Here is a 22,335-nt window from a genome sequence, read left to right on the forward strand (position 1 = left end):
GCGCCTTAAAAGTATAACTAAAAAAACTTATAAACGATTAAATTATGTATTTGTTAAAACAAATAACACGTGCGTAAACTGAAATTACAGACCCAAATTCATGTATGATACCCATCACCTTTAAGTGCAGGCAGCACCTGGTTGAAGGGACGTTAGTTAGCAAAGTTTGTTAGAACGCAGGTGTCAACTAACAGAACAATCACGTTCGCCTTAGGCCTGCTTCACACGTACGCGGTTACACTCGGTTGTGTTCGTTTCCGGTTCTTCAGGTTTCTGTAAGTTTCTGTGAGGCACGAACACGTGTCGTCCAGGGAACAGACAGAAAATCAATGCGTTTACACACGTGGTACAGTTTCTTTTTTCTTTTTTTTTTTAACAATCCGATAGCGAGTGGAGCTCTAGTGTCGCAGTTTGTTTTTTCCCCCCTGATAAATATGAGACGTTTGCCTCATGGCTTATGTGGATCGTATTTTACATCTGCAGTGCAATCTGAACCAGTGCTGTGGGACAAAACTCGTGAAGAAAAAAAAATATAAGGATAATTTTTAAGACGCGGGAATCATGCAAAGACGTTTCAAAGACTGTGATGAATTTGAATACACCAAACAAATGGAATTCGGTAGGTGTTGAAAAAAAAAATCATTTTTTTTTTTTATCGAATATGAGACGTAGTACATGGGTAAACTCACCGCGATGTTGAGGAAATTTAATGTGATCTGTAGAGACTTGCAAAATTCGAGGTTTCGATGGCCTCCAGGATAGACTGTACATTCTCGTGTACACTGGGCAAATAACGCAAGTTCATTGGTTGTTGACTTGTAAGTCGTCTCAGCTGGTTTGTCTGTGATTCGATCCTTCTTTGCTTGAGGGTTTATAATGATTGGTTGAGATTCGTCAAGATGAACAGTAAGCCAATAGAAAAATTATCTAAGAGGTATATTTGTTTGAATTCTAGCCTATCACCGAATGAATCCGCGAATGTTGCAGGTCTCTAGTGATCCGTATGAGGACCGTGTACGTGTGAAAAGGTTTCGTTCGTTTTCGGTTGCAACCGAAAACCAGCAGAACGGAATGTAAATGTGTGAAAACAGGCCTCGGGGGGCAACGCCCCTTCTCTTGCACCTGTTCCTCTTCCTCCCCACCTCCCTTCTTCTTACACCTTCACCTTCTTGCTCAAGACCTCCACTGTTCTAACGACGCTCTCTCGAAGAACATCAAGTCGTCGGTCCTGTATTCCCCGCGGCCGTGGTTGGTAAACCTGTTTCCCTCCCCCACGGCGTCCAGTGTTGCCGGGTTTCCCCACCACACGCCTGCGAACAAGTAGATACCGAGGGAAAAAAAATTTCGCGGACTCATTTCTGCGATACGTTAAAAAAATAATTGGTTGTCTGTAAAGTCGGTTTACGGACGATAGTTTAACGTGACAACGTCATAGCAAAACATTGATGAAATGATTGCATACTTTATGAATAAAATTGAATCATTTTTATTTTAATAATAGAAGAATAAATACTTGAAATTATACTAGTAATCAGATTTTTAAAATGCAAGAATAATTAACCTTTATTGCCGAAATTGTTGTTGTAATAAGCAATGAACAACCACATTAACTTTTCACTTCACTTTATAACCAGTCGACGAAACAGTTCACGTGTAGATGTAAGTTGTGTGCTGCCGCTGTCTTGCTTCTCCTCGGACGCATAGGCCAATCGAGTGGAAGAGAGATAGAAGCGGCGCAAGCGTGCAATGAGCGTAACGGGACACAGCGTAACGGAACAATGTGCGTAACGGGACACTTTCGTGCGTTCAGCCTTCGTTCATCGATTTATTAGACGTCAAGTAAAAAAAACAACACAAATAGCCAGTCATGGGGACTGTCAAAAGAAGTGAAAACTTAAAACTTTGTTTTTAAATGTGTAATATGACATCATTTCTACGTCAAATGTACGTAAGAAAATGATTTTGGTATTATATCAGTACGATGTCAGCATGATATCATTTATCCTTACATCATTTTTTAAGTCACAACAGATGTCAGTGGTATGTAAAAATTACGTAAAATTTCATTACCTAGCTGTGACTTACCAGTGATGTCAGACCTAGGTCATGTATTCTCGTGGTCAAATTAACTTCACTTACTGCTACTACAGCATGTCGGTGATGCGAACTCACAAGATTTTACCCATCCAAAAAAGAGTCCAACACGCACATGATACAGTCGAGTATATACAATGTATTAGTGTATACATGTACACAGGCCGCTGCGATTCGCCAGTCTGGCGCAACACGTCACTAGCATGTCGGTGACGCAAACCCATAAGTTTTGCCCCTACCGAAAATCGCTCAACGCGGCTAAAGAAGTTTTCACTTCAAAAATCAAAACAATTATATACCTTTATGTGCCGCATCTGCTGTTGGTTCGCTGTTAAACATGGAGGACTCTGGGCCGGTAAGAGACCAGTTCATTCGCCTCACAAGTCAGCAGCCAATGAACAGGCGACTTTTGCCCGATTACGCGGAGGATCATGGAGTCTTTCTATCAGTAAACCACTAGAATTTAATAACTTAAAAATATTATCAGAAAACCAATTTAATTCCTTATTTCGAATGTACTGAATACAAATAAAAATTTTTTGTATGTATGCTTCCGCAAAAAAAAAGAGAGAGAGAGAGAAAGAAATATTGATGCGTATTCTTTGAAAGCGGTTTGGGTTACGGGTGACAGAGGGATGGTTCAGGAAGAACAGTCGTACTGAGTAGAAAATAGTCCCACCATGTGGCGCAAGGGAGGCGGGGTTTACACACCCAGTTTTGAGGGCCTATACTTCCTGCCTGTCCGACTGTCTATAGCACCCGGCGCTATCCGAAATAAGCGCGACGCCCGCTGGTGCTTCTAGCGCGGTGTCTCCTCTGGACTGGCGCGCAGTCTTCTCGTCGTGCACATGAGCGGTGACCGTAACATTACATGATGGAGAAATGAATATAAAGGTGTAATGCAAGTCCCTTAAAGTGCTTTCAAGAATCTGTACTGGTTGTTTTACACCTAAACATTACTCCGGAAACATGCGTTCTAGCCATTTTAACTCTTCTAAAACTACAGTTTAAAAACTTAATCCGAAATCAAATATAAATTTCGGCCCTCAGCGAACTCTTAAATGCTTTTCGTAAGCAGACGTCACTCGGATATCTCGAGCAGTTTTGAAATCGCGTTGTTTTTCCTGAAGCTCTGCGCACCGTGTGTGTGCCCGGGTAGGCGGGGGCCTTAAGGGTGATCAGATCACTAACTGTTGTGAGTCTGCCGCCAACACTGGTCTCTACTAACAAAAGGACTGGGGAAAGTACTGGTTCAGCATGCCCCCCCCCCTCCCCACTAGGATGGAGCTGGGTGGACCCCTAGGTTCAGGGCCCAGCCTCATTTTATTTTCTTCTCAGTGTGTGAAATAAATATACATACTCGCTATGGTTATTTTAAAGTAAAACAATTTTATAAACAAATCTTAGTTTGGACTTACATAAAATAGTAACCATAATTTTATCCTGTATTTTCAGGTTAAATAACATTCTTAAAAGAGTGTAGTTAAGAAATAACCATGCGATTATAGTGTAGCACGTGACTGTAAAATTGTGTGTGTGGGGGGGGGGGGGGGGGTGTTTGTCTCCGATCCTGGGTCCAGGGCTCGTAATCGAATGTGTGGAGGCCATATGGTTCATTGACCTCCAGGATAGACTCCGCGGTTCTATGTAAATTCCGGAAAATGTCCCCTTCACATTGGCGGCTGTCTTGCGAGACGTCCCAACGTGAATAGCGTGTGGGATTCTATGACGGCTTTGTTCTGGGAGTTTCATCCTCCAGATGAGTTGTGAGTAGAGACCTGAAAAATTCACGGGTTCATTTCGTGTTATGCTAAAATTCAAATAAGTATACCTTAGTGCTGCTTCTGCCATTGGTCCACTGTTAATCTTGGAGGGCTGAGGGCCAATTAGAGACACTCACTCATAGAAGTGTCGAATCACAGGCCACCCAGTCGAGACGACTCACAAGTCGGCAGCCAATGAACAGTTGGCATTTGCCCGAGTGTGTAGAGGATATTTGAGTCTCTACTGGAGGTCATTGAACCCGCGAATTTTTCCGGTCTCTAGTTGTGAGCTAATACCAGAAGCACCACTAAGGTATAACTGATTGACGTCCAGCATATCATGAGATGAACCAGTGAAATTTTCATGTCTTTCCAGTAGTAATAGAACAACACTGGTCACACGGTGAGTAATTTTTAATTCATCATCTTCTATTACGCCAGCATGAGGATTGTCAGACATGCCAGTTGCATTATCACGGAAAAAAACGTTTGGAGAGGGGAGACAGCCAGACAGAGAGAGAAAGAGAGACTTACCATCTATGGCTAGGGACAGGAAAAATTCGCGGGTTCAATGACCTGTAGGATGAACTCCATTGTTCTATGTACACACGGTCAGATGTCACCCACTCACTGGCTGCTGTCTTGTGAGACGTCCCAACGTAGCAGCCTGTGATTCGATACAGCTTTGGTTGTATGTTTCTCATTGGTCAAGAGTCGTCCAGATGAGTCGTGAGCCAATAGCAGAGACAGCCCTGAGGTACAACTATTTGAATTTTAGCCTATCGCGAAATTAATTCGCGAAATTTTCCGGTCTCTATATATGGCGGATCATTTGCTTGAGGCGGATTTCAACCCTTCAAACCGCAGTGTTGCAAATGAACATGGCATAAAAAAAAAATTTCGTTGATTTTTATTTCCTTACGTCTCGTGCAGTTGTCAGGAAAAAAAAACCACCGGAGTTTAAGGCGAAAATGAAATATTTACATTTAGCTCGTTCGTTCGTTTGAAATCGGAAACATATGTTTCGATGATTGCCACACACACACACACACTGTTCGCCGCAGACGATTTATGATTCGAGATCGCGAGAAGGAAGAGAGATAAATTTTTTTTTGTGGAAAGGATTTAGAAGCGTGGGCTATCTTGAACGCACAGACGCCCACGCATTGAGGTTTCCTTTCCGTTCCGCTTGGCAGCGCTGGCGACGGTAACGCCAGAGCCATCTAGAGACAAGCAAAACAACTTCTTGCACCCTCACACTCGGTTGGCGCGCCATTGGCAGATCACGTACGTGGGATTTATGATCCGTTTCTGAACACGCTTGGGGTAAAACAAAAAAAATGAATAAAGTGTGCAATGCAAAAGTAATTTTTTTTTTTTAAAAAATACATATAGTTTTTTTTTCTGAGGAAATCCATTAGCGAGATTGTTGGTGCGTGATAAATCTACGTATCGAGCGATATTAAAAATAATAAAAATATATATAACGTCCTTTCCGTAATTACAACGCACGGAAAACTGCTCCTTTTTTTTTTATCTAGCTTGGCTTCTCGATGATATTTATGGTAATGTGAAATTGTGGGTGCATTATGTGATTGGTACTCGCGGTGTTTGTGAAAGTTTCGAGGGTCGTGAATACACGAAGCTTCATTTTTCAGAGATGCATTTTTTTTGTGTGTCCCGCGTTCTCGGGATTAAAATCTTTTAACGTTTGTGTTTCCAACTGGTTCTGGCGATTTTGTAATTTGCATTTCGATGTTTTTATTTTATTTTATAAGCTTCTTCAAAAAAAATGTATCAAACAAGTTTAATGTAACGAACGTAAAATAATAATTATAAATTAACAACACCAAACATCTTTTTAAAAAAAATGTTTAACTTTCCGTACCATTTTTTTTTTTTTTTTTTTTACATTTACACAGCCTGAAGTGATGGAGGAAAAAGGTTTAAAATATTAAATAATCATGTAGTGAAAACATTCAACGAATTTTACCAATATTATCGCATCTTATTTACAAGGGGGATAAAAACTGGTATGACGTCAGTAAAATTTTATTTAATATATATATATATAATATATAAAGCGGTTATTTCTGTACTCGCCGGAGATGTGTACCTAACATTTGACCTCGGTAATAAGCAAATTCACGTGTTTCCATGTTGCAATTGTGATTGTAATACGAAACTCGGACACGAAAAATTAACGTACAATTCTTTTAAAAAAAAAAAAAAAATTCCGAGCGTTTTAAATATTAGAATTTTTTTTTGTAGTATTACATTTCTGGACGCGAATTACATGCAGTTTCCTAAACCTGCTGCTAGAATTCTTTGCCGGGAGAATTCGTTGACAGAGCGAAAAGTTAAATTATATAATGAATCGGCCCCGATAAAAGCGAACAAAGACTTAAAAAAAAAAAAATAAATACAGCAAGGCTTTGGACCTGATTATTCAAAATAAATTTTATTATAGTACTGCCCATCTTGTTGATATTCATTAAACAGTTAATACTGTAAAGTTTTCCTGTGGATTTGTGAACTTTTTATCGCGCCATCCGCCACAGATGGCAGCACTGTGGTCACACATTTACGTTCCATGCGACTTCCGTTCCATTCAAGAAATTATTCCCACCAAATGTTGTTAACTGGTATCCGATATGCTACATGCTACATCAATATTAAACACATTTATTTATGTTCTAGCACACTCGTACAAAGTTAACTTCACATGGAGGTGTTTTCATACATTTTTAAACTTGGAATTCGAAAGAGGGTAAAAAAAACGCACAACGCAAATTATGGCAATACGTAATTGGTTTTTTCGACGGGTCATGCTTTAATTTTGTTAAACAAAATGTGACAATTTCTAACACTGTCCGAACAATGTGCTTAATTGAGTAGACAATGAGCGACTGTCCAATTGAAGATTGCGAAGCATGATTTGAGAATAAAATTTTGAACATAAAATCGGTTACGGTTTTGGTTTTCGGGGTGATTTTTTTACTAACGGCGGATCCCTTTCGACTGCAAAGCGTGGACGGACAATCAAGAATCTTCATTCGTGTGTGAAGCGCTTCTTGCCGGAAGCAATCGTCTTTTTTTTTCCCTTCGTCGTTTGCGTTTGGGAACCATTTTGTTTTTCTCCCATCCAGTTAAAAAAAAAAAAAAAAATCCCATAGTGGTCCGGTTCGCTTCCGAAACCCATCTGTCAATTACTTGGTCTACCAGTGACGGGAAGATGTTCGAATAATTAGGTTCTTTTTTTGAAAAATTTCTTGCCTGCCGAGCGAGCATTACACCGTGAAGGAACCCGTTATAATTTGGGAAAAAGTTGATAAAAAGGGGGGAAGGGGGTTGTCATTATGTGTCATTTCTAGACGGTAGATCGTGTCGACGAAAAAAAAAAAAAAACTATCGGAGCTGTGCGATTCTCGCTACACAGGAGAGAGAAAATAGACTTTCAGTACCAACCCCTTGTCATAAAAAAATTGGTTGTCTGTAAAGTCGGTTTACGGACGATAGTTTAACGTGACAACATCATAACAAAACACAGATGAAATGATTGCATACTTTTATAAATAAAATTGAATATATATATATTTTTTTATTTTATCACTATTTTGTATGGATACAAAAGAAGGAGTGTTATAAAATCTACAGATTAATTGATAAATTTACTTTTATTTGCACTTATTAATTCAAATATGTTTATTACTTTAACGAAGAGATTATTTTAACTATTACTTTTATACATGTTTGCTATTTAACTTCTTCCAATCTGTGTTATTCTGTTAAGGATAGGACGATGATAGGAAAAGCAGGAAACGAATGGGAGTGTTTCAAGTTTAATTATTATAACCTGTTATGATTCGCGAGGAAATTATTATGAGTCTTTTTTTTTCTCGCTCTTCGTAACGCGTTCAAGTTCTTGGCAACGGGAAAGTCACCCAAACCATGACATGTCCAGAAAGGATTTTTTTTAAAAAGTTTTTTTGGAGGGTGGGGGGGGGGGGGGAATTCCGTTTTCCCGGACAACAGGTGGGCCTATTTGGGCTCAAGTTTTTTTTTTTTTTTTTTTTTTTTTTTAGTGAAACGTATATAGCGTGTAGAGTATCATCAAAAACCCAGAGTTTTTTTTTAACAATTTAAACATTTTATTTGTTATCTTTTTTAGGTTCCTGTATCATTGCATGCTTCCGTGTACTTTCCAATACTTTTTGTAAAGGTTCGCATAATTTCTTATTATTTTGCATACGTTCGCATGCTTTCGCGACTCTATAAACTCTCAACTCTTGAGGTTGAATCCGGTATTTTTGTCCAAGGTAGTTCTTTTTTTTTTTGTATTGCCTGTATCTGTAGTCCAGCGGTTCCCAAAAGGTGGGTCGCGACCCACCAGTGGGTCGCGACTCGATCCTAGAACTATCAGAAACCATCGAATGAACCGCCAGAAAAGATAAGAAAAATCGAAACATATCGAATTGTTTGCAAACAAGGGAAGGGATACGATACAAATAAGGTTTTTTTTTTTTGGTTACTCCACCATGGACCGATAGACCGTGGAGGTATTCCTAAAAGGAAAGGTGGGTCGCCTTCTGAAAAAGTTTGTGAATGTTTTCAACGGATATTTCCTTTTAGAAGCTACAGTTGGAGATATTTATCCGTCGAATTCTAAGACCTCATCCTGTTTTGTAACGTGTGCAATGTTACTATTGTTAGGCAATAGCACTGACGGAACTCCAGTTTTTTTTTTGCCCCGGGTCTCACTAAAACAGTCCTTCCTACCCCTCCCCCCCTCCCCCCCCCCTCACAACGCCCTGCTTCGTTTGGCTGGGAATCTGCAGACGACACTTTGGCAAGGATGTGCCAAAGTTGAAGAAGCGCCATTCGAAGTGTTGGATAGCGAAACAGAAGGGGGGGGGGGGGGGAGGAAGGGAAATAAAAAAATAAAACGAGACGAAGAATGTTCTCCCGGAGAGAGATTGTTACTCTCGCATAGGGACCCCTTCTGTAGCTTCTCGATCCGTAATGGCACCCGAAAAGTCTTCCAGGAGAAAAGAAGGAAGAAAAAGAGGATCTCTTTTCTCCACTCATCCTTTTCTCACCATGAGCGTTAATGAAACTTGTTTCGGGATGAAGAATTTTTTTTTTTTTTCACCCAACACCCGGTTTTAAGATTCTACGTCATGTACCATGTTGGAATTTTTTTTATTGTTTTTTTTTCTCTCTCTCACTGATTAAAATTTTGAAGAAGCAATATTTAGAAACTTGTGACCCCCTGCTATGCGAAACATGAAGTAAACTTTCAGAGAAAGACCAGACCACAACGTAAAATAAGTTTAGCAAAAAAACTGGCGTTTGTAATTAATAATGACCTTACGTATTTTGACACCAGGTATCATTTAGCATATATCTGAAACATTAAATGTGTACGTGGAGTCTACGTGCGACAGAAGTAAAACGTCTTGCGTATTGACTTGATATAAGCTTTTGGACATACGCCATTGCAAAACACATTTATGTCTGTAGAAGAAAACTACAAAAAACCAAAAGACAAAAACACAAATTAAGCAAAAATGTTTTTGTCTTTTTGGTTTTTTGTAGTTTTCTTCTACAGACCGACATGTGTTTAGCAATGGCGTATGCCCAAAAGCTTACATCAAGTTATGCACTCCCATTGCACAAATCTTTCAAAGATAATTGCAAGTATGCGAGTGTTACATGCGTGAAGTCCGTGAAAATGCCGGAAATACTAATATTCTGGCGGAGTGTCGATCCAAGATCGTTGCTATGAACCGACCTGGGAGTTGGTTCACATCGAAGTTACCAATGGTCTTAGCTTAGCGCTCACAACTCGATGGTGTAACAGAGAATGTGGTCGAGCGATGGTCGAACCTTTGAATATATATTCTGTATAGAAGTCGCGAGTGGATAGGATTTACTCTACGTTTTTCAGAAGTGTATGATGAGCAGCTTGGGAACATTCACCGCTGCAGGGCGCTGCCGTAATGCCCTGTATCGTCTTAGGTTGTTATTTACAGGTTAGAGCGCAGCCCTGTCGCCCGCTGCCATTCCCCCGCACCCCCCTTCCAACATTCACTGCAGCTCAAGGTCGTTCAACGGGAGTTTGTGCGTCACAAAACTGTTAGAGACGAGAGGAGGGGTAGAGGGTGGGTGGAGGACAACGCATGTTTTTGGGAAGGGTGGGGAAGGGGTGTTTGAAGAGTTCGACACATGTCCGCTGGCGATTGCGGCGGTGAATTAACCAACTACCTCAAACCGTATTAGAAATTTTAACCTGGGCTGGCGACTTCTATACAGTATATATATTCAAAGGTCAAACCAAGTAATTTCTTGAAGATCACGGCTTGGGCTCTTACGGTGAAACTGGCAATAAGATGGGAAGCCTTCTTTTCACAGACGAGAGAGCCAAACGCCCGATCGTGCAACTTCGGTTTTTTTTTTGTTCATTGTAAATATGTTGATACAAGGATACTAATGGTCAATTAGGTTAGGTTAGCTACATTATAAATACATTAAAACATTGTGGACGGTTGATTTGGTTAGGATAGATACATTAAAGATACGAAAAAAAAAACATGAACTTCGGGGAACTTCGGGGAACTTCGGGTTTTGGCTCTCTCGTCTGTGAAAAGAAGGCTTTTCCCCCATAAGATAACACGGACACGGGAGTCGAAAAGACGCTTATACTCTTGTGTGTTTGTGCATTCATCTTTCTGTGTCCTTTATTCGGGTTTTCCCCATGCGCTTTTTTTTTACGTGATAACGTCTTATAAATCGATGAACCCCGGCTGCACGCATGGAAAATTGTCACGTTCCGCCTGAGCCGAGCGTGCAAGAACCAGCCAACCACCGTGCGAGAAAATCTTCTATAATATCAAACAGGTTAAGACGGGCTTTTGTTCGTGATTGTATTTTAACAAATTATTTAAATTAAATTTGCAAAAACTGTAAATAATATTTGAAAATTAAAAAGTATGCAATTTTTCATCAATATTTTCTTATGATGACGTTGTCACGTAAAATTATCGTCCGTAAACCGAATTTACAGACAAACCCCTCCCCATTTTTTTTTGCAAATGTAACAGAAATATTCATGTAAAATTACAAATTTGTACGTTTGTATATTTACATGAAAACAACCGTATCACTACGAAACAGTGTTCGAATACTTAACCGAGCTTTTGTGCTTTGTGTTGTCCTAGAACATCACATTAAAGTTATTTGCAAACCGTTCCATGAATATCTTTCCAGTATTAACTACGCGCAAGGACGAAAAAAACACGATACAACAAAAGTAAAGTTAAAATGGTTGAATATTCGATTATAGTTTCCATGGTAAAAAAAAAAAAATTGAATGAAACATTAATTTAAATATAATATTATGCGCCAATTTTCGTAAGGAAAAGTATCTCATATATGCAAAAATAACCATAGACATGAGTTACACAGAAGAATCTGTTGTAAGAGTACAGAAATAATTTTCTGTGTAGGAAAAGTGACATATTACACCAGGGCCCATATTCCCTGTTTTTTTTTGTTGGTTTTCCTTTCCCCCCGAACGTCCGCAGATATATACCCCCCCCCCCTCCCCCCCCAAAAAAAATCTGTTATTTATATGGGAATTGCTATAAAATAGTTTTTTACTGCCAATTATTTTTATTTATGGTTAGTCGTATAAATAACTTGATAAATAATTAAATAAAAGATAAAACCAAACATTGATTGGTGGGTCATGCTACCTTTTATTTTTTTTAGTTCTTGACGAAAGATGCCCTTACCTTTCGTGTATAGAAGATCTGGACTTCCTATTTAGCACCTGTGACACTTTTTTTTCTTCCGCGCGGAAAACACGGAAAGCCTTTTTTTTACGTTTCAGAAACAGGGATGTATTTTTTTTTTCGTTCCATTATTCTTCTCCCCGATTTCCCCTCCCTCCCTGCTTGATGGACAAGCTTCTAGCATTATCCGTATGTGTTGTAACTCTGCGCAGTGCCTTAACCCATCCAGTCTCCCTTATATTTTCCTAGCCTAAACACTAATATGTTGTAGTTAAATGTATATTGCAGGACATAAATTTTGCTGTGCCTTATTGAAGAAATTTTAATTTTCAATTGATCCCAAAATTAAGAATTCCATATAACTTCATAAGTAAAAAAAAAGTCCATTCAGCACGCAGTGATGAATTATTTTATTTTTAAAGTAATATTACATTTGAAAACGTTTTTGGATTTAGCCCAAGTCCAACAGTAAACTTCAGTGGGATACGATTAAAAATGTATGTTTGAGGTTATCAGTCCAAGTTTATTCAATCAAGAAAATTGTAATCCATATTTCTTTCAACAAATTATCTCTTGGATTTTGTTGTCAGACATATTTGAAAAATAATATTGAAATGTGAGTGCGTACCTTTATGTTGGGTTTATAAAGTTCACAAAAGGTGGAAACGCAAACAGAAACATAAAAAGTTTATAGCTAGCCGATGTTTTTTTTTTACGCGATAACGTCTTATAAATCGATGAACGCTGGCTGCACGCACGAAAAAGCATGACTCATTGTCACGTTCCGCCTGAGCCGAGCGTGCAAGAACCGGCCAACCACCGTGCGAGAAAATCTTCTATAATATCAAAACAGGTTAAAGCGGGCTTTTTAAAAGCAGCAATTTAAAAAAATTGATTTATTTGTCCAATTTCATCATTTCAAATTAACAATTTATTGGCATTGATTTGATTTCAGTTTATTTCTGTAACTAATTGTTCGTGTTTATATTTAAACAAATTATTTAAATTAAATTTGCAAAAAATGTAAATATTTGAAAATTAAAAGTATGCAATTTTTCATCAATGTTTTCTTATACATAACGTTATCAACGTAAAAATATCGTTCGTAAACCGACTTTACAGACAAACACCCCCCCCCCCCCCTTTTTTTTTTTGCGTAGTTTATGAATCCTGTTCACGCGCCATGTTGATACTTTCGTTTTTATTTTCATTACTTTATTTTTTAATAAAGTGTATTACTAAATTTTTTTAACTCGAGTAGTTCTGCAACTAATATTCCCAACAGGTATTCGCTTAGTTTAATATCGTGTTTGTTAAAATGTTGCGCGAGTTTTCGTAATTTAATTATCATAACTTGCGCCAACTCTTTACACCCACGTTTGAAAATATTTGTGGTAGAAAAACAAATGCAAGGGAGGTTAAATATTTGAATTCTAGAAATAGCTCTAAAAAAAGCAACGACGGAAAACCAAATGAGAGAGAGAGAGCGAATAGTACATGGAGTGTGAGGGCTTTTACTGGAGACGCTATCATAATCGTGAAACATAATAATAACGTCAAAACTATTTTTTAATGACAATTTTTTTAAGATTTGTAAAGATCTCCGCTCATTGCGTGCATACAAGGCCTATCTAGACCACCTTGAGAGTATGACTTGTGTTGGTTACCCCTTTTGACTTCAATTTATTTCCTCTCCCCCTTCCCCCTTTATCGTCGGTTCATAACGTTCGACGTTAGATATTTATTCTATCTCCCTCCTCGTATCTTCTGGCTTTTTATAGCGTTGCATACCTAAGTTTAGTGATAAAACACAGAATCAGCGATGTTTTAAAAAAATAAACACGTGAGTTTCATAAATGCATTTAGAAAGTTTTTTTAAATAAAAAAAAACATTCACTAGGAATTCCTCCTTTGAGCACGCTCAGTGGAAGAACGTGCCTATGAAGCACCAGGCAACTCAAGAAAGGTCTCAATTACATTGAAATAGCAAATATAAACAGTTTTACCAATACCCTTGATACTGTTTTACAGTAGATTAAAATTTGTTGTATGAACATTGTATCAAGACTTAATTCATACAATTTTTATAGGTTTACATACTGTACAAATAAATGCCAAGAAACGTAATTTGTGTGTACGTTTGTTTAAGAAGGTAGGTTGGTTTTTCTGCACATTAATTTATGTAAATTTTAATACATGTGCGTATATGTATATTTCATTCGTGTTCGTAGTAACAAAAAACACTAATGTATATATATAATAAATATTATTTTTAATGTAGAAACATGCCATTAACATTTTTTTTACCAATGCAAAAAAAAAATATATTTTTCCCCAAACGAGAGAAAATACTAAATTAGGCGTTCTAATAAAGTCTTGGAACAAAGGAAATTTTTTTTTATTTATCTTTCTCCATTATTTTAGTCTCGGAAACTCGTAAGCGGGTATTATTATTATTATTTTTTTTACTCGTCTGAGTTTGTTTATTTTTTTTCCTCCCTCTCCCATTCTTCTTCTTGCTTGCTTCTTTCCTTCCCCGTGCTCACTCTGTTTTGTAATATGTAATATCTGTCTTGCGCTTGCTACTTCCTTCCCCCCCCCCCCATTTTTATTTTCCTCCTCCCCCCCTCCCAGGGGACTAAATAGCTTTTTTTTTCTTTTTTCAATGTTTGCTCGGGTAAGAGACGGGAGAAAATTAATCGTCATTTTTAACTCGCCGTTTTGAGTAACATCTCGTAATGATGGCCAAAAACCTTTATAAATAGGGCGGTCTTGTCTCCCCATTCCGTATATTCCGCCCCCCCCCCTACTTTTGTCCCCCTTCCCCTTCTTCATCTTCCAACCCCGAGGTCGAATCTGCAGAACGGATTTTCTCAGCGAAGAGATGTGGGATAGTCGTATTGCGAGCCCCGTCTCGAAAATTTGGCCCGGGTTTTGGGGGTTGGGGTTGGGGGTGGATTTACATATAATTCGCGATCCTCCTAGGTTCTCGCATACCTTTTCCTGAAACTCTCGCACCCTTACATAACATCCCCTCCCCCCCCCCCTCCCCCAAAATCCTTTTCGCCTTGCCAACGTTATCCCGCCCGTTTATCCACACGTGCGCCAGTGTTTAGCCACGGAAACGGCGATACGTTTTTGGTAGAACATTCCCCCCCGTTTATTAATTCTCATCCTTTATACTGCACCGCCCCGGATTGGACGCGTATTTCAGTTGGATAGGAAAAGAAAAGGAAAAAAAATAAGTATTGCAGCATGTTGCGAGTTCCGGTAAATTCCAGTTGAAATTGTGTTCATGTATACTTAAACTAGCTGCAGTACCCGGCGTTGCCCGGGCTGAACACAGGCTGATATATTGTCCGCGAGTTAAAGCAAAATGGACAGCGCTGTATGCCAGTATGGTGGACATAGAGAATGAACACACAATTATTGCTGTTTGTATGTCTAATGACCTATGATTTTTTTTTGTTTGCCCATGGCCATCGGTTGAACGGTTTTAGAAGTTGATGCGCTTCAGCGTCATCTAGCGGCGAGTTAACAAAAAAAAAATTGGATAGCATAAAAACCTTCTCCATGGGAAAAAAAATACACACTTAGATGTGCCAACTTTCATGGCTATCGGTCAAGCGGTGTTGGAGTTTATCATACATACCAACATCCATTATACATACACGCAAAGGCACGCGCGCGCGCACATACACACACACACACACACACACACATACCAGCTAATGCCCGGCATGTATTGATATATTTATATACATATATACACACAAACACACACAAACACACATACACAACCCGTTTCCGATTTAGAAACGGGACAAGAGGGAAATTTTCCAGTGCACCATTTTTTTTTTCAGGGGCGGAAGCATTTGAGGTGCGAAAAAAAATATTATGAGGGGGGGGGGGAAATAGTTATTTTAACGTACGGTATGATTTGATTTAACAAAAAAAATTATCTTTTTTTTTGTAAAAAAATTAATTTGTTGCCATACAGTACTGCCATGGACAGATTAAAAGGGAAATATTATTAATTCACACTATTACAGCGTGCCAAAAATATATTAAGCCTTACACCAAATACTTTACAAATCGATTTAATATTCATACCACCGTATGAAACGGAAAACATTCATTTTTTTTTATAAATTGAAATAATAACATAGACAAACGGCATATATATATGTTATATATATATATATATATATATATATATAACATTAGTGTTCAGGCCGGGTGTAAATGTTGAATTTGAATTTCCCGCCTGCAGCGTTGGAATCGTGACGCTGCTTCTCCCACACCATCTTTGACCAGTTCACTCTCGTTTTGTTTTCGTTTCGGTGAGTAGGTCGTGCGCGACAGCAAAGTTTTGTGATTATTAGTATTTGTACAGTCCATTTTGACGATTGAGCCCAGGCAATTATTAGAGACCTGAAAAATTCGCGGGTTCATTACGTGCTATGCTAAAATTCAAATAATTATACCTTAGTGCTGCTTCTGCCATTGGTCCACTGTTAATCTGGAGGACTGAGAGCCAATTAGAGACCCTACCACTCATAGAAGTGTCGAATCACAGGCCACCCAGTCGTGACGACTCACAAGTCAGCAGCCAATGAACAGTTGGCATTTGCCAGAGTGTGTAGAGGATATTGGAGTCTATCCTAAAGGTCATTGAACCCGCGCATTTTTCCTGTCTCTAACAATTAGTATCGGGCTTTTTTTTTTTTTAAACGGTTGTAAATAAGGCTGAGATCTGTGATGATTAGAGACCGGAAAAATTCGCGATTTCACTGACCTTTAGGATAGACTCCATGATCCTTTATGCACTCGGGAAAAATTACATCTGCTCATTGGATACTGACTCGAGACACCTGTTAACTGTGTAGTTCGTGATTCGATAATTATTCTGTTGAAGTTTTTTTTTCATTGGCTCAGAGTCCTTCAGGTAAACTGTGGCCCCAATCACTGAAGCAGCAGAAGGCCATACTATTTGGATTCTAGCCTGTCGCGAAATGAATCTGCGAATTTTTCAGGTCTCTAGTAATGATTTTAGCGTCCCGGAAATTTCGCGGATTCCTCTGGCCTCAGGATAGAATTCAAAGTTAAACCTAGGTGTGCTCGACCCATGTTTGCTTTCCCATTTGGTTGATTTCTTAGCGAGAACATTTTTATCCTTGTTATTTGGCACTACCTGATTCGCTTACTTCTCTCCTAGCTGGACATCGTTGGCTCACGGTCGTATAGAGGGGCGTGTCCAGACAACTGCGGTCCAATCATGAACACAGTGCGACAGCGTGGAGGTTTGCATTATAGCTCGCGACTGAATGAATCCGCGAAATTTCCATGGCTCCAGTGATGATGATGTGTGTGTGTGGGGAGAGCTGGGAAAGGAAGGAGCAGGGAGGACTATAACGTGCCCCCGTGTGTTGCAGCGCCGTCGGCCGCCGAGGAGGTGAAGGACACGCGCGAGTGGGAGGACGTGACCTTGGAGTGCCGCTTCTCGGCGCAGCTCGTCAGCCACGACACGGGCTACCTGTGGACCAAGAAGCCGGCCGGGGAGTCGCCGACGGCCGCCAGCGACCACGTGGCCTACAAGACCGACGTGTTCGACGCCAACTACAAGGTCGACTTCCAGCCGGAGCAGGGCAGGTGGGTGGGCGTCGATGAGACATTCACGTGCACACACGCTCGTGAATAGTCGAGGAGCAAGACTAGTTGTTGGCGCTGGATGTTGGAACTTTTCTGGTACATTGCTGAAACATTCACGTACACACAAGCTTGTGAATAGGTAAGGAGCAAGGCAGGTTGGTGGGATAGACGTAGGAACCTTTCTTCAGTGTTGGCCGAAACATACATTCACATACAGTTCGTGAATAGGCAAGGAGCAAGGCAGGTTAGTGGGATGCATGTAGGAACCTTTCTTCAGCGTTGGCTGAAACATGCACGTACACACAAGCTTGTGAATAGGTAAGGAGCAAGGCAGGTTGGTGGGATGTATGTAGGAACCTTTCTTCAGTGTTGGCTGAAACGTGCACGTACAGCTCGTGAATAGTTAAGGAGCAAGATTAGTTGTTGGGCTGACAGTTCGGTTGGCTGGATGCTGGAACCTTTCTGCGACAGTAGGTGTAATTGGTGACACTGGTTGGCGGTGGGGGATTCGGGGATTCATGGTAGCCATATTGTATTACGTCACTTCCGGCGGCCATTTTGGATTATGTTACTTTCGATGGCAAAACCACCTCAAAAGACATCATTTTGCACCAAAATTTCCCTCCTTCAGTGGAAAAAAGGGAAATATTTTCTCTAGAGAAGGTAAATGTTCCCTCGAAAAAGGAAATTCTGGTGCAAAATGAGGTCTTTTGAGGGGATTTTTTTATCGCCGGAAGTGACATAATCTACAATGGCGGCCGGAAGTGACGTAATAAAATAGCAGGTAAAAGATACATTCTGGATATTTGTGTGGGCGATACTATTTCAATATTACCAAAAATTATTTGCAACATTTGCAAAACTTAGCATCGTCTAACTGAATTTTTGTGTATGTGCAGTGTTAACATAATGATGTACTCATTATTATGTTCCTGCAACATTACAGAATGATGTTTCAATGACGAACATAACAATGCTTCTGCAACATCGCATAGCAATGTTACCACAATTGTACATTACATTGTTTTTTGATACGTTACATAGTGATGTCACCACAAAGATAAATTGTATCGTTTCTGAAATATTACATAGTAATGTCATCACAATGATTTATTGTTTTTGAAAGATTACATAGTAATTTTACCACAAGCATGCAATGTATTGTTTCTACAATATTACATAATGTCACCACAATGATGCATTGTATTGTTTGTGCATTATTACATAGTGATGGCACCACAATGATTCATTGTATTGTTCATGCAACATCACTAAGTGGCCTGTCGTTGAGGGAAATGGTGGGAAAGAGCGTTGGTTGTGTGCGGGGCGGCAGGTACGACCTGGTGATCCGCAACACGAGCTTCAGCCGCGACAACGGCCGCTTCGAGTGCATGATCCGCGCCGTGGGCAGCGGCAGCGTGCTGCACTCGCAGAGCTACCTGCTGACCGTGCTGCGGGCCCCCGGGCCGCCCACCATCTCCCCGGGACCCGCCCCCATCGCCACCGAGGGCAAGCCCTTGGAGCTGGAGTGCAGCAGCGCCGGGGGCAGTCCGGAGCCCGCCGTCAGGTGAGCTACCCCCTCCCCTTTTCCTGAGAGCTCTCGACCCTCCCCTCCCTGACTTCTACTCCCATCCCCTCGCTGCCTTCTCCCCCATCCCCACTCTGACTTCTCCTCTCCTCCCTGCCTTCTCTTCCTCCCCTCCCTGCCTGCTCTTCCTCCCCTCCCTGCCTTATCTCCTCCCCTCCCTTCCTTCTCCTCTCCTCCCTGCCTTTTCTTCTCCCATCCCTGACTTTTCTCCTCCCCTCCCTGACTTCTACTTCCATCCCCTCACTGCCTTCTCCCCCATCCCCACCCTGACTTCTCCTCTCCTCCCTGACTTTTCTCCTCTCCTCCCTGCCTTCTCTCCTCTCCTCCCTGCCTTCTCATCTCCCTGCCTTCTCCCCTCCCCACCCTGTCTTCTCCTCTCGGCTCTCGCCGTGCGAGCCCGTGAGAAGGCAGGGAAACTCATATACCCGATTACGTGTTTTTTTTTTTAAATTCTCAGCAACTGTTTTTTATAATTGGCATGCGTACACAAAATGTTGAATGCAAATCACAAACAGTATTGAAGTTGCTTGGCTCTGTAAATCCGAATGGTTGTTCAGGTGTGATTATCGATTGCATCCGATTACAACAGACAATCGATAGTGGTATCGATATAAAAATATTCGTTTAGGTAAATCCGAGTGGTTGTTCATGTGTGATTATCGATTGCATTCGATTAGAATGGACAATCGTTAGTGGTATCGAGATAAAAAAAATTATTAGTTTCTGTAGATCCGAGTGGTTGTTCAGGTGTGATTATCGATTGCATTCGATTATAATGGACAATCGATAGTGGTATCGAGATAAAAAAAATATTCGTTTTGGTAAATCCGATTTATCGATTGCATCCGATTATAATGGACAATCGATAGTGGTATCGATATAAAAATATTCGTTTGGTAAATTCGAGTGGTTGTTCGGGTGAGATGATCGATTGCACCCGAGTGAAGCACGCCCTCCGCCGCAGGTGGTACAAGGACGGCAGCAGCTACATGCTGGACGCGCGCGCCAGCACCAAGGGCTCCGTCACCACCTCGGTGCTGTCCGTGGTGCCGTCCAGGACGGACGACGGCGCCGTGTACCGCTGCGTCGTGTCCAACCGCGCCATGGCCGAGGGCGCCAAGCTCGAGGCGAAGGTGCAGCTCAACGTCAACTGTGAGTGATCGGAACGCACCCCGAGGAGGCGCCATCTTTGTTTCAGCGTTGTTGGGCGTCTGTACATCTTAGCGCCATCTTTGTTTCAGCGTTGTTGGGCGTCTGTACATCTTCGCCACGTTAATTATTACTGAAGTCAGATTGCAGATCCAGTTCAACGCTTATTCCTTTGCAAGCATTTTTTTAAACATCTTTGTGTAAGGAGGAGATATAGGACCTGATAAACGCCATCTTGGATTCAGCCTTTGTTAGATTAATAATCATGGAAGTAGGCATGTACTGCCATGTTAATTATTGAAGACAAAATTAGATTATGTTTAACAATAAATTCTTACCAATTTTTTTTCTGACATATCTTATTTAAGGACAGATAGAAATCGCAAGATGCCATATTAGTTTCAACAAATTTTATATAATAAAATTTTATTAGTCATTTAGTATTGAAAGTTTGTTTATGTCAAGGCAGGCATCACACTTTATTTTAAATTTTCACCATAGCACAGCATTGATTAACAATATCATTACAGTTGTAGTCGTTTCCAAAAAAAAATTTATATAACTCTAAATGCCAGTGACTTAATTGAGAAAACTATTTGTAGCATTGTAGCATATTGTAAACTATGCATTAACAAAGTCAAATTTTGATAATAAAATAATTAAAAATTTGTAGTAGCCTAAACATTATAAAAACTAAGATGGCTTCTTTGTGGTTGCTATCTTTTCTCAGTATTAATTCTTACTTCATGATGGCATTCTTAAGATTCTTTCTAGCGAATTCCTTTCAAGCTATTAAACAAACTTCCAGCACTAGCTTTTATACAGCTATGGTTTGTTTTGCTTAACCGATTGACTTTTAACTTAAGAATCAGGGGATGGTCACGTCTCCATTATTACAACCAATCCATTGAAGCCGTTAGTTTCTTCTTCAGCCAATTGTTGTGCCATGTTGGTCAAACGCTCAAAAACATTGGCTGAAGTGTAGTGTGTGCATTGTGCAGACAGTTTAAAATGATTTTTTTTTTATGAAAGTGGCTGTGTTTAATGACGGGGATTCTAATTAATGCTTACTAATCCTCAGCAGTTGTTAATAAGCACCATTTATGCAAAATTTTGGGTGAAACAATATGGCGATGGCATATGTTTAGAATAGACATCCACTCCATAGACAAATACCTACAGTCACTACCAACATAAGGCATTCCATTTTTATGTGTGCTATGCTTTAACAAAACAAAATTTTTCATTATCGAATTTTTAAAAAAAAATATGAGGGGTCTAAAAAAAATTGAAATTTAAGATAGCATATATCTTCCCCTTTTAATGCAAGTTATTGTCATTAAAATGGTGAAAATTGAAAATAAAAACTGTTTCAATTATACCATTGCTGCGGACTGCATGTTTGTTTCTTCTTAAATCTATGATCTTATTGTTTCGTAAGCAATCTTAAGGATTCTAATTTCAAGTCACATATGATACCAAGCTACACATAAAAAATAAATAAAATACATTTAGTTTTCAATGACGTAATTTATTTAGATACTAAATATCACAACGCGCAATGTTTAAATATGGCGCATAAAAATATAAATAACATTAATTTATTGAAATATTGCAACATTTGTGCAATTTTACAGGAACGTTAAAATATCAAAATACTTATTGAGGAACGAAGCATGTATTTTTCCGTCCAAAATGTAACATATTTATGTCTGATAGGAACTTCTTGTAATAAGTTTTTTTTTCGATTCCTATCCCCCCCCCCCCCTCAATAAAGAAAATTTAGTCTGTAAACGGTCGTACTTACTAGCACAGTGTAAGTTCTTTTAACACCAGACACTCAGAAAGAAAAGTTAATTTATTAGGGAACCCTATATTTACTGCGCTCTTTAAACTACTTTATAAATTAGTAGATTCGAACATTGCAATTGCAGACAGGGCAGATTTTTCCGCGTGACGTATTTCACATTAGTAGGGACCGGAAAAATTCGCGGGTTCAATGACCTGTAGGATGAACTCCATAGTTATAAGTACTCTCGGTCAAATGCCGCCCACCCATTGGCTGCTGTCTTGTGAGACGTCCAAACGTAGCAGCCTCTGTGATTCGATAAAGCGTTGGTCGGGTGTTTCTCACTGGCCCAGAGTCATCCATGTGAGTTGCGATCCAATAGCAGAGGCAGCACTGAGGTATAACTATTTTTATTTTAGCTTATCGCGAAATGAATTCGCGAATTTTTACGGTCTGTGCACATTAGTATAAGGACACGGAACCACCCACACTTTCGGAATGTTT

The 22,335-nt window shown here is 39.8% G+C and overlaps 1 protein-coding gene across 1 annotated transcript in view; it reads left to right on the forward strand.

Annotated features, from left to right (window-relative positions):
* LOC134541117 (hemicentin-1) overlaps positions 1-22,335 on the forward strand; it is a 398,582-nt gene that overhangs the window by 336,376 nt on the left and 39,871 nt on the right. Inside the window, exons 2-4 of the mRNA XM_063384293.1 lie at positions 17,089-17,305; positions 18,639-18,872; positions 19,858-20,045. Of these exons, the coding sequence (XP_063240363.1) occupies positions 17,089-17,305; positions 18,639-18,872; positions 19,858-20,045 (639 nt within the window). The remainder of the gene's footprint in view (positions 1-17,088; positions 17,306-18,638; positions 18,873-19,857; positions 20,046-22,335) is intronic.

Source organism: Bacillus rossius, chromosome 18 (genome assembly GCF_032445375.1).
Source record: "Bacillus rossius redtenbacheri isolate Brsri chromosome 18, Brsri_v3, whole genome shotgun sequence".
Classification (NCBI taxonomy): Eukaryota; Metazoa; Arthropoda; class Insecta; order Phasmatodea; family Bacillidae; genus Bacillus; species Bacillus rossius.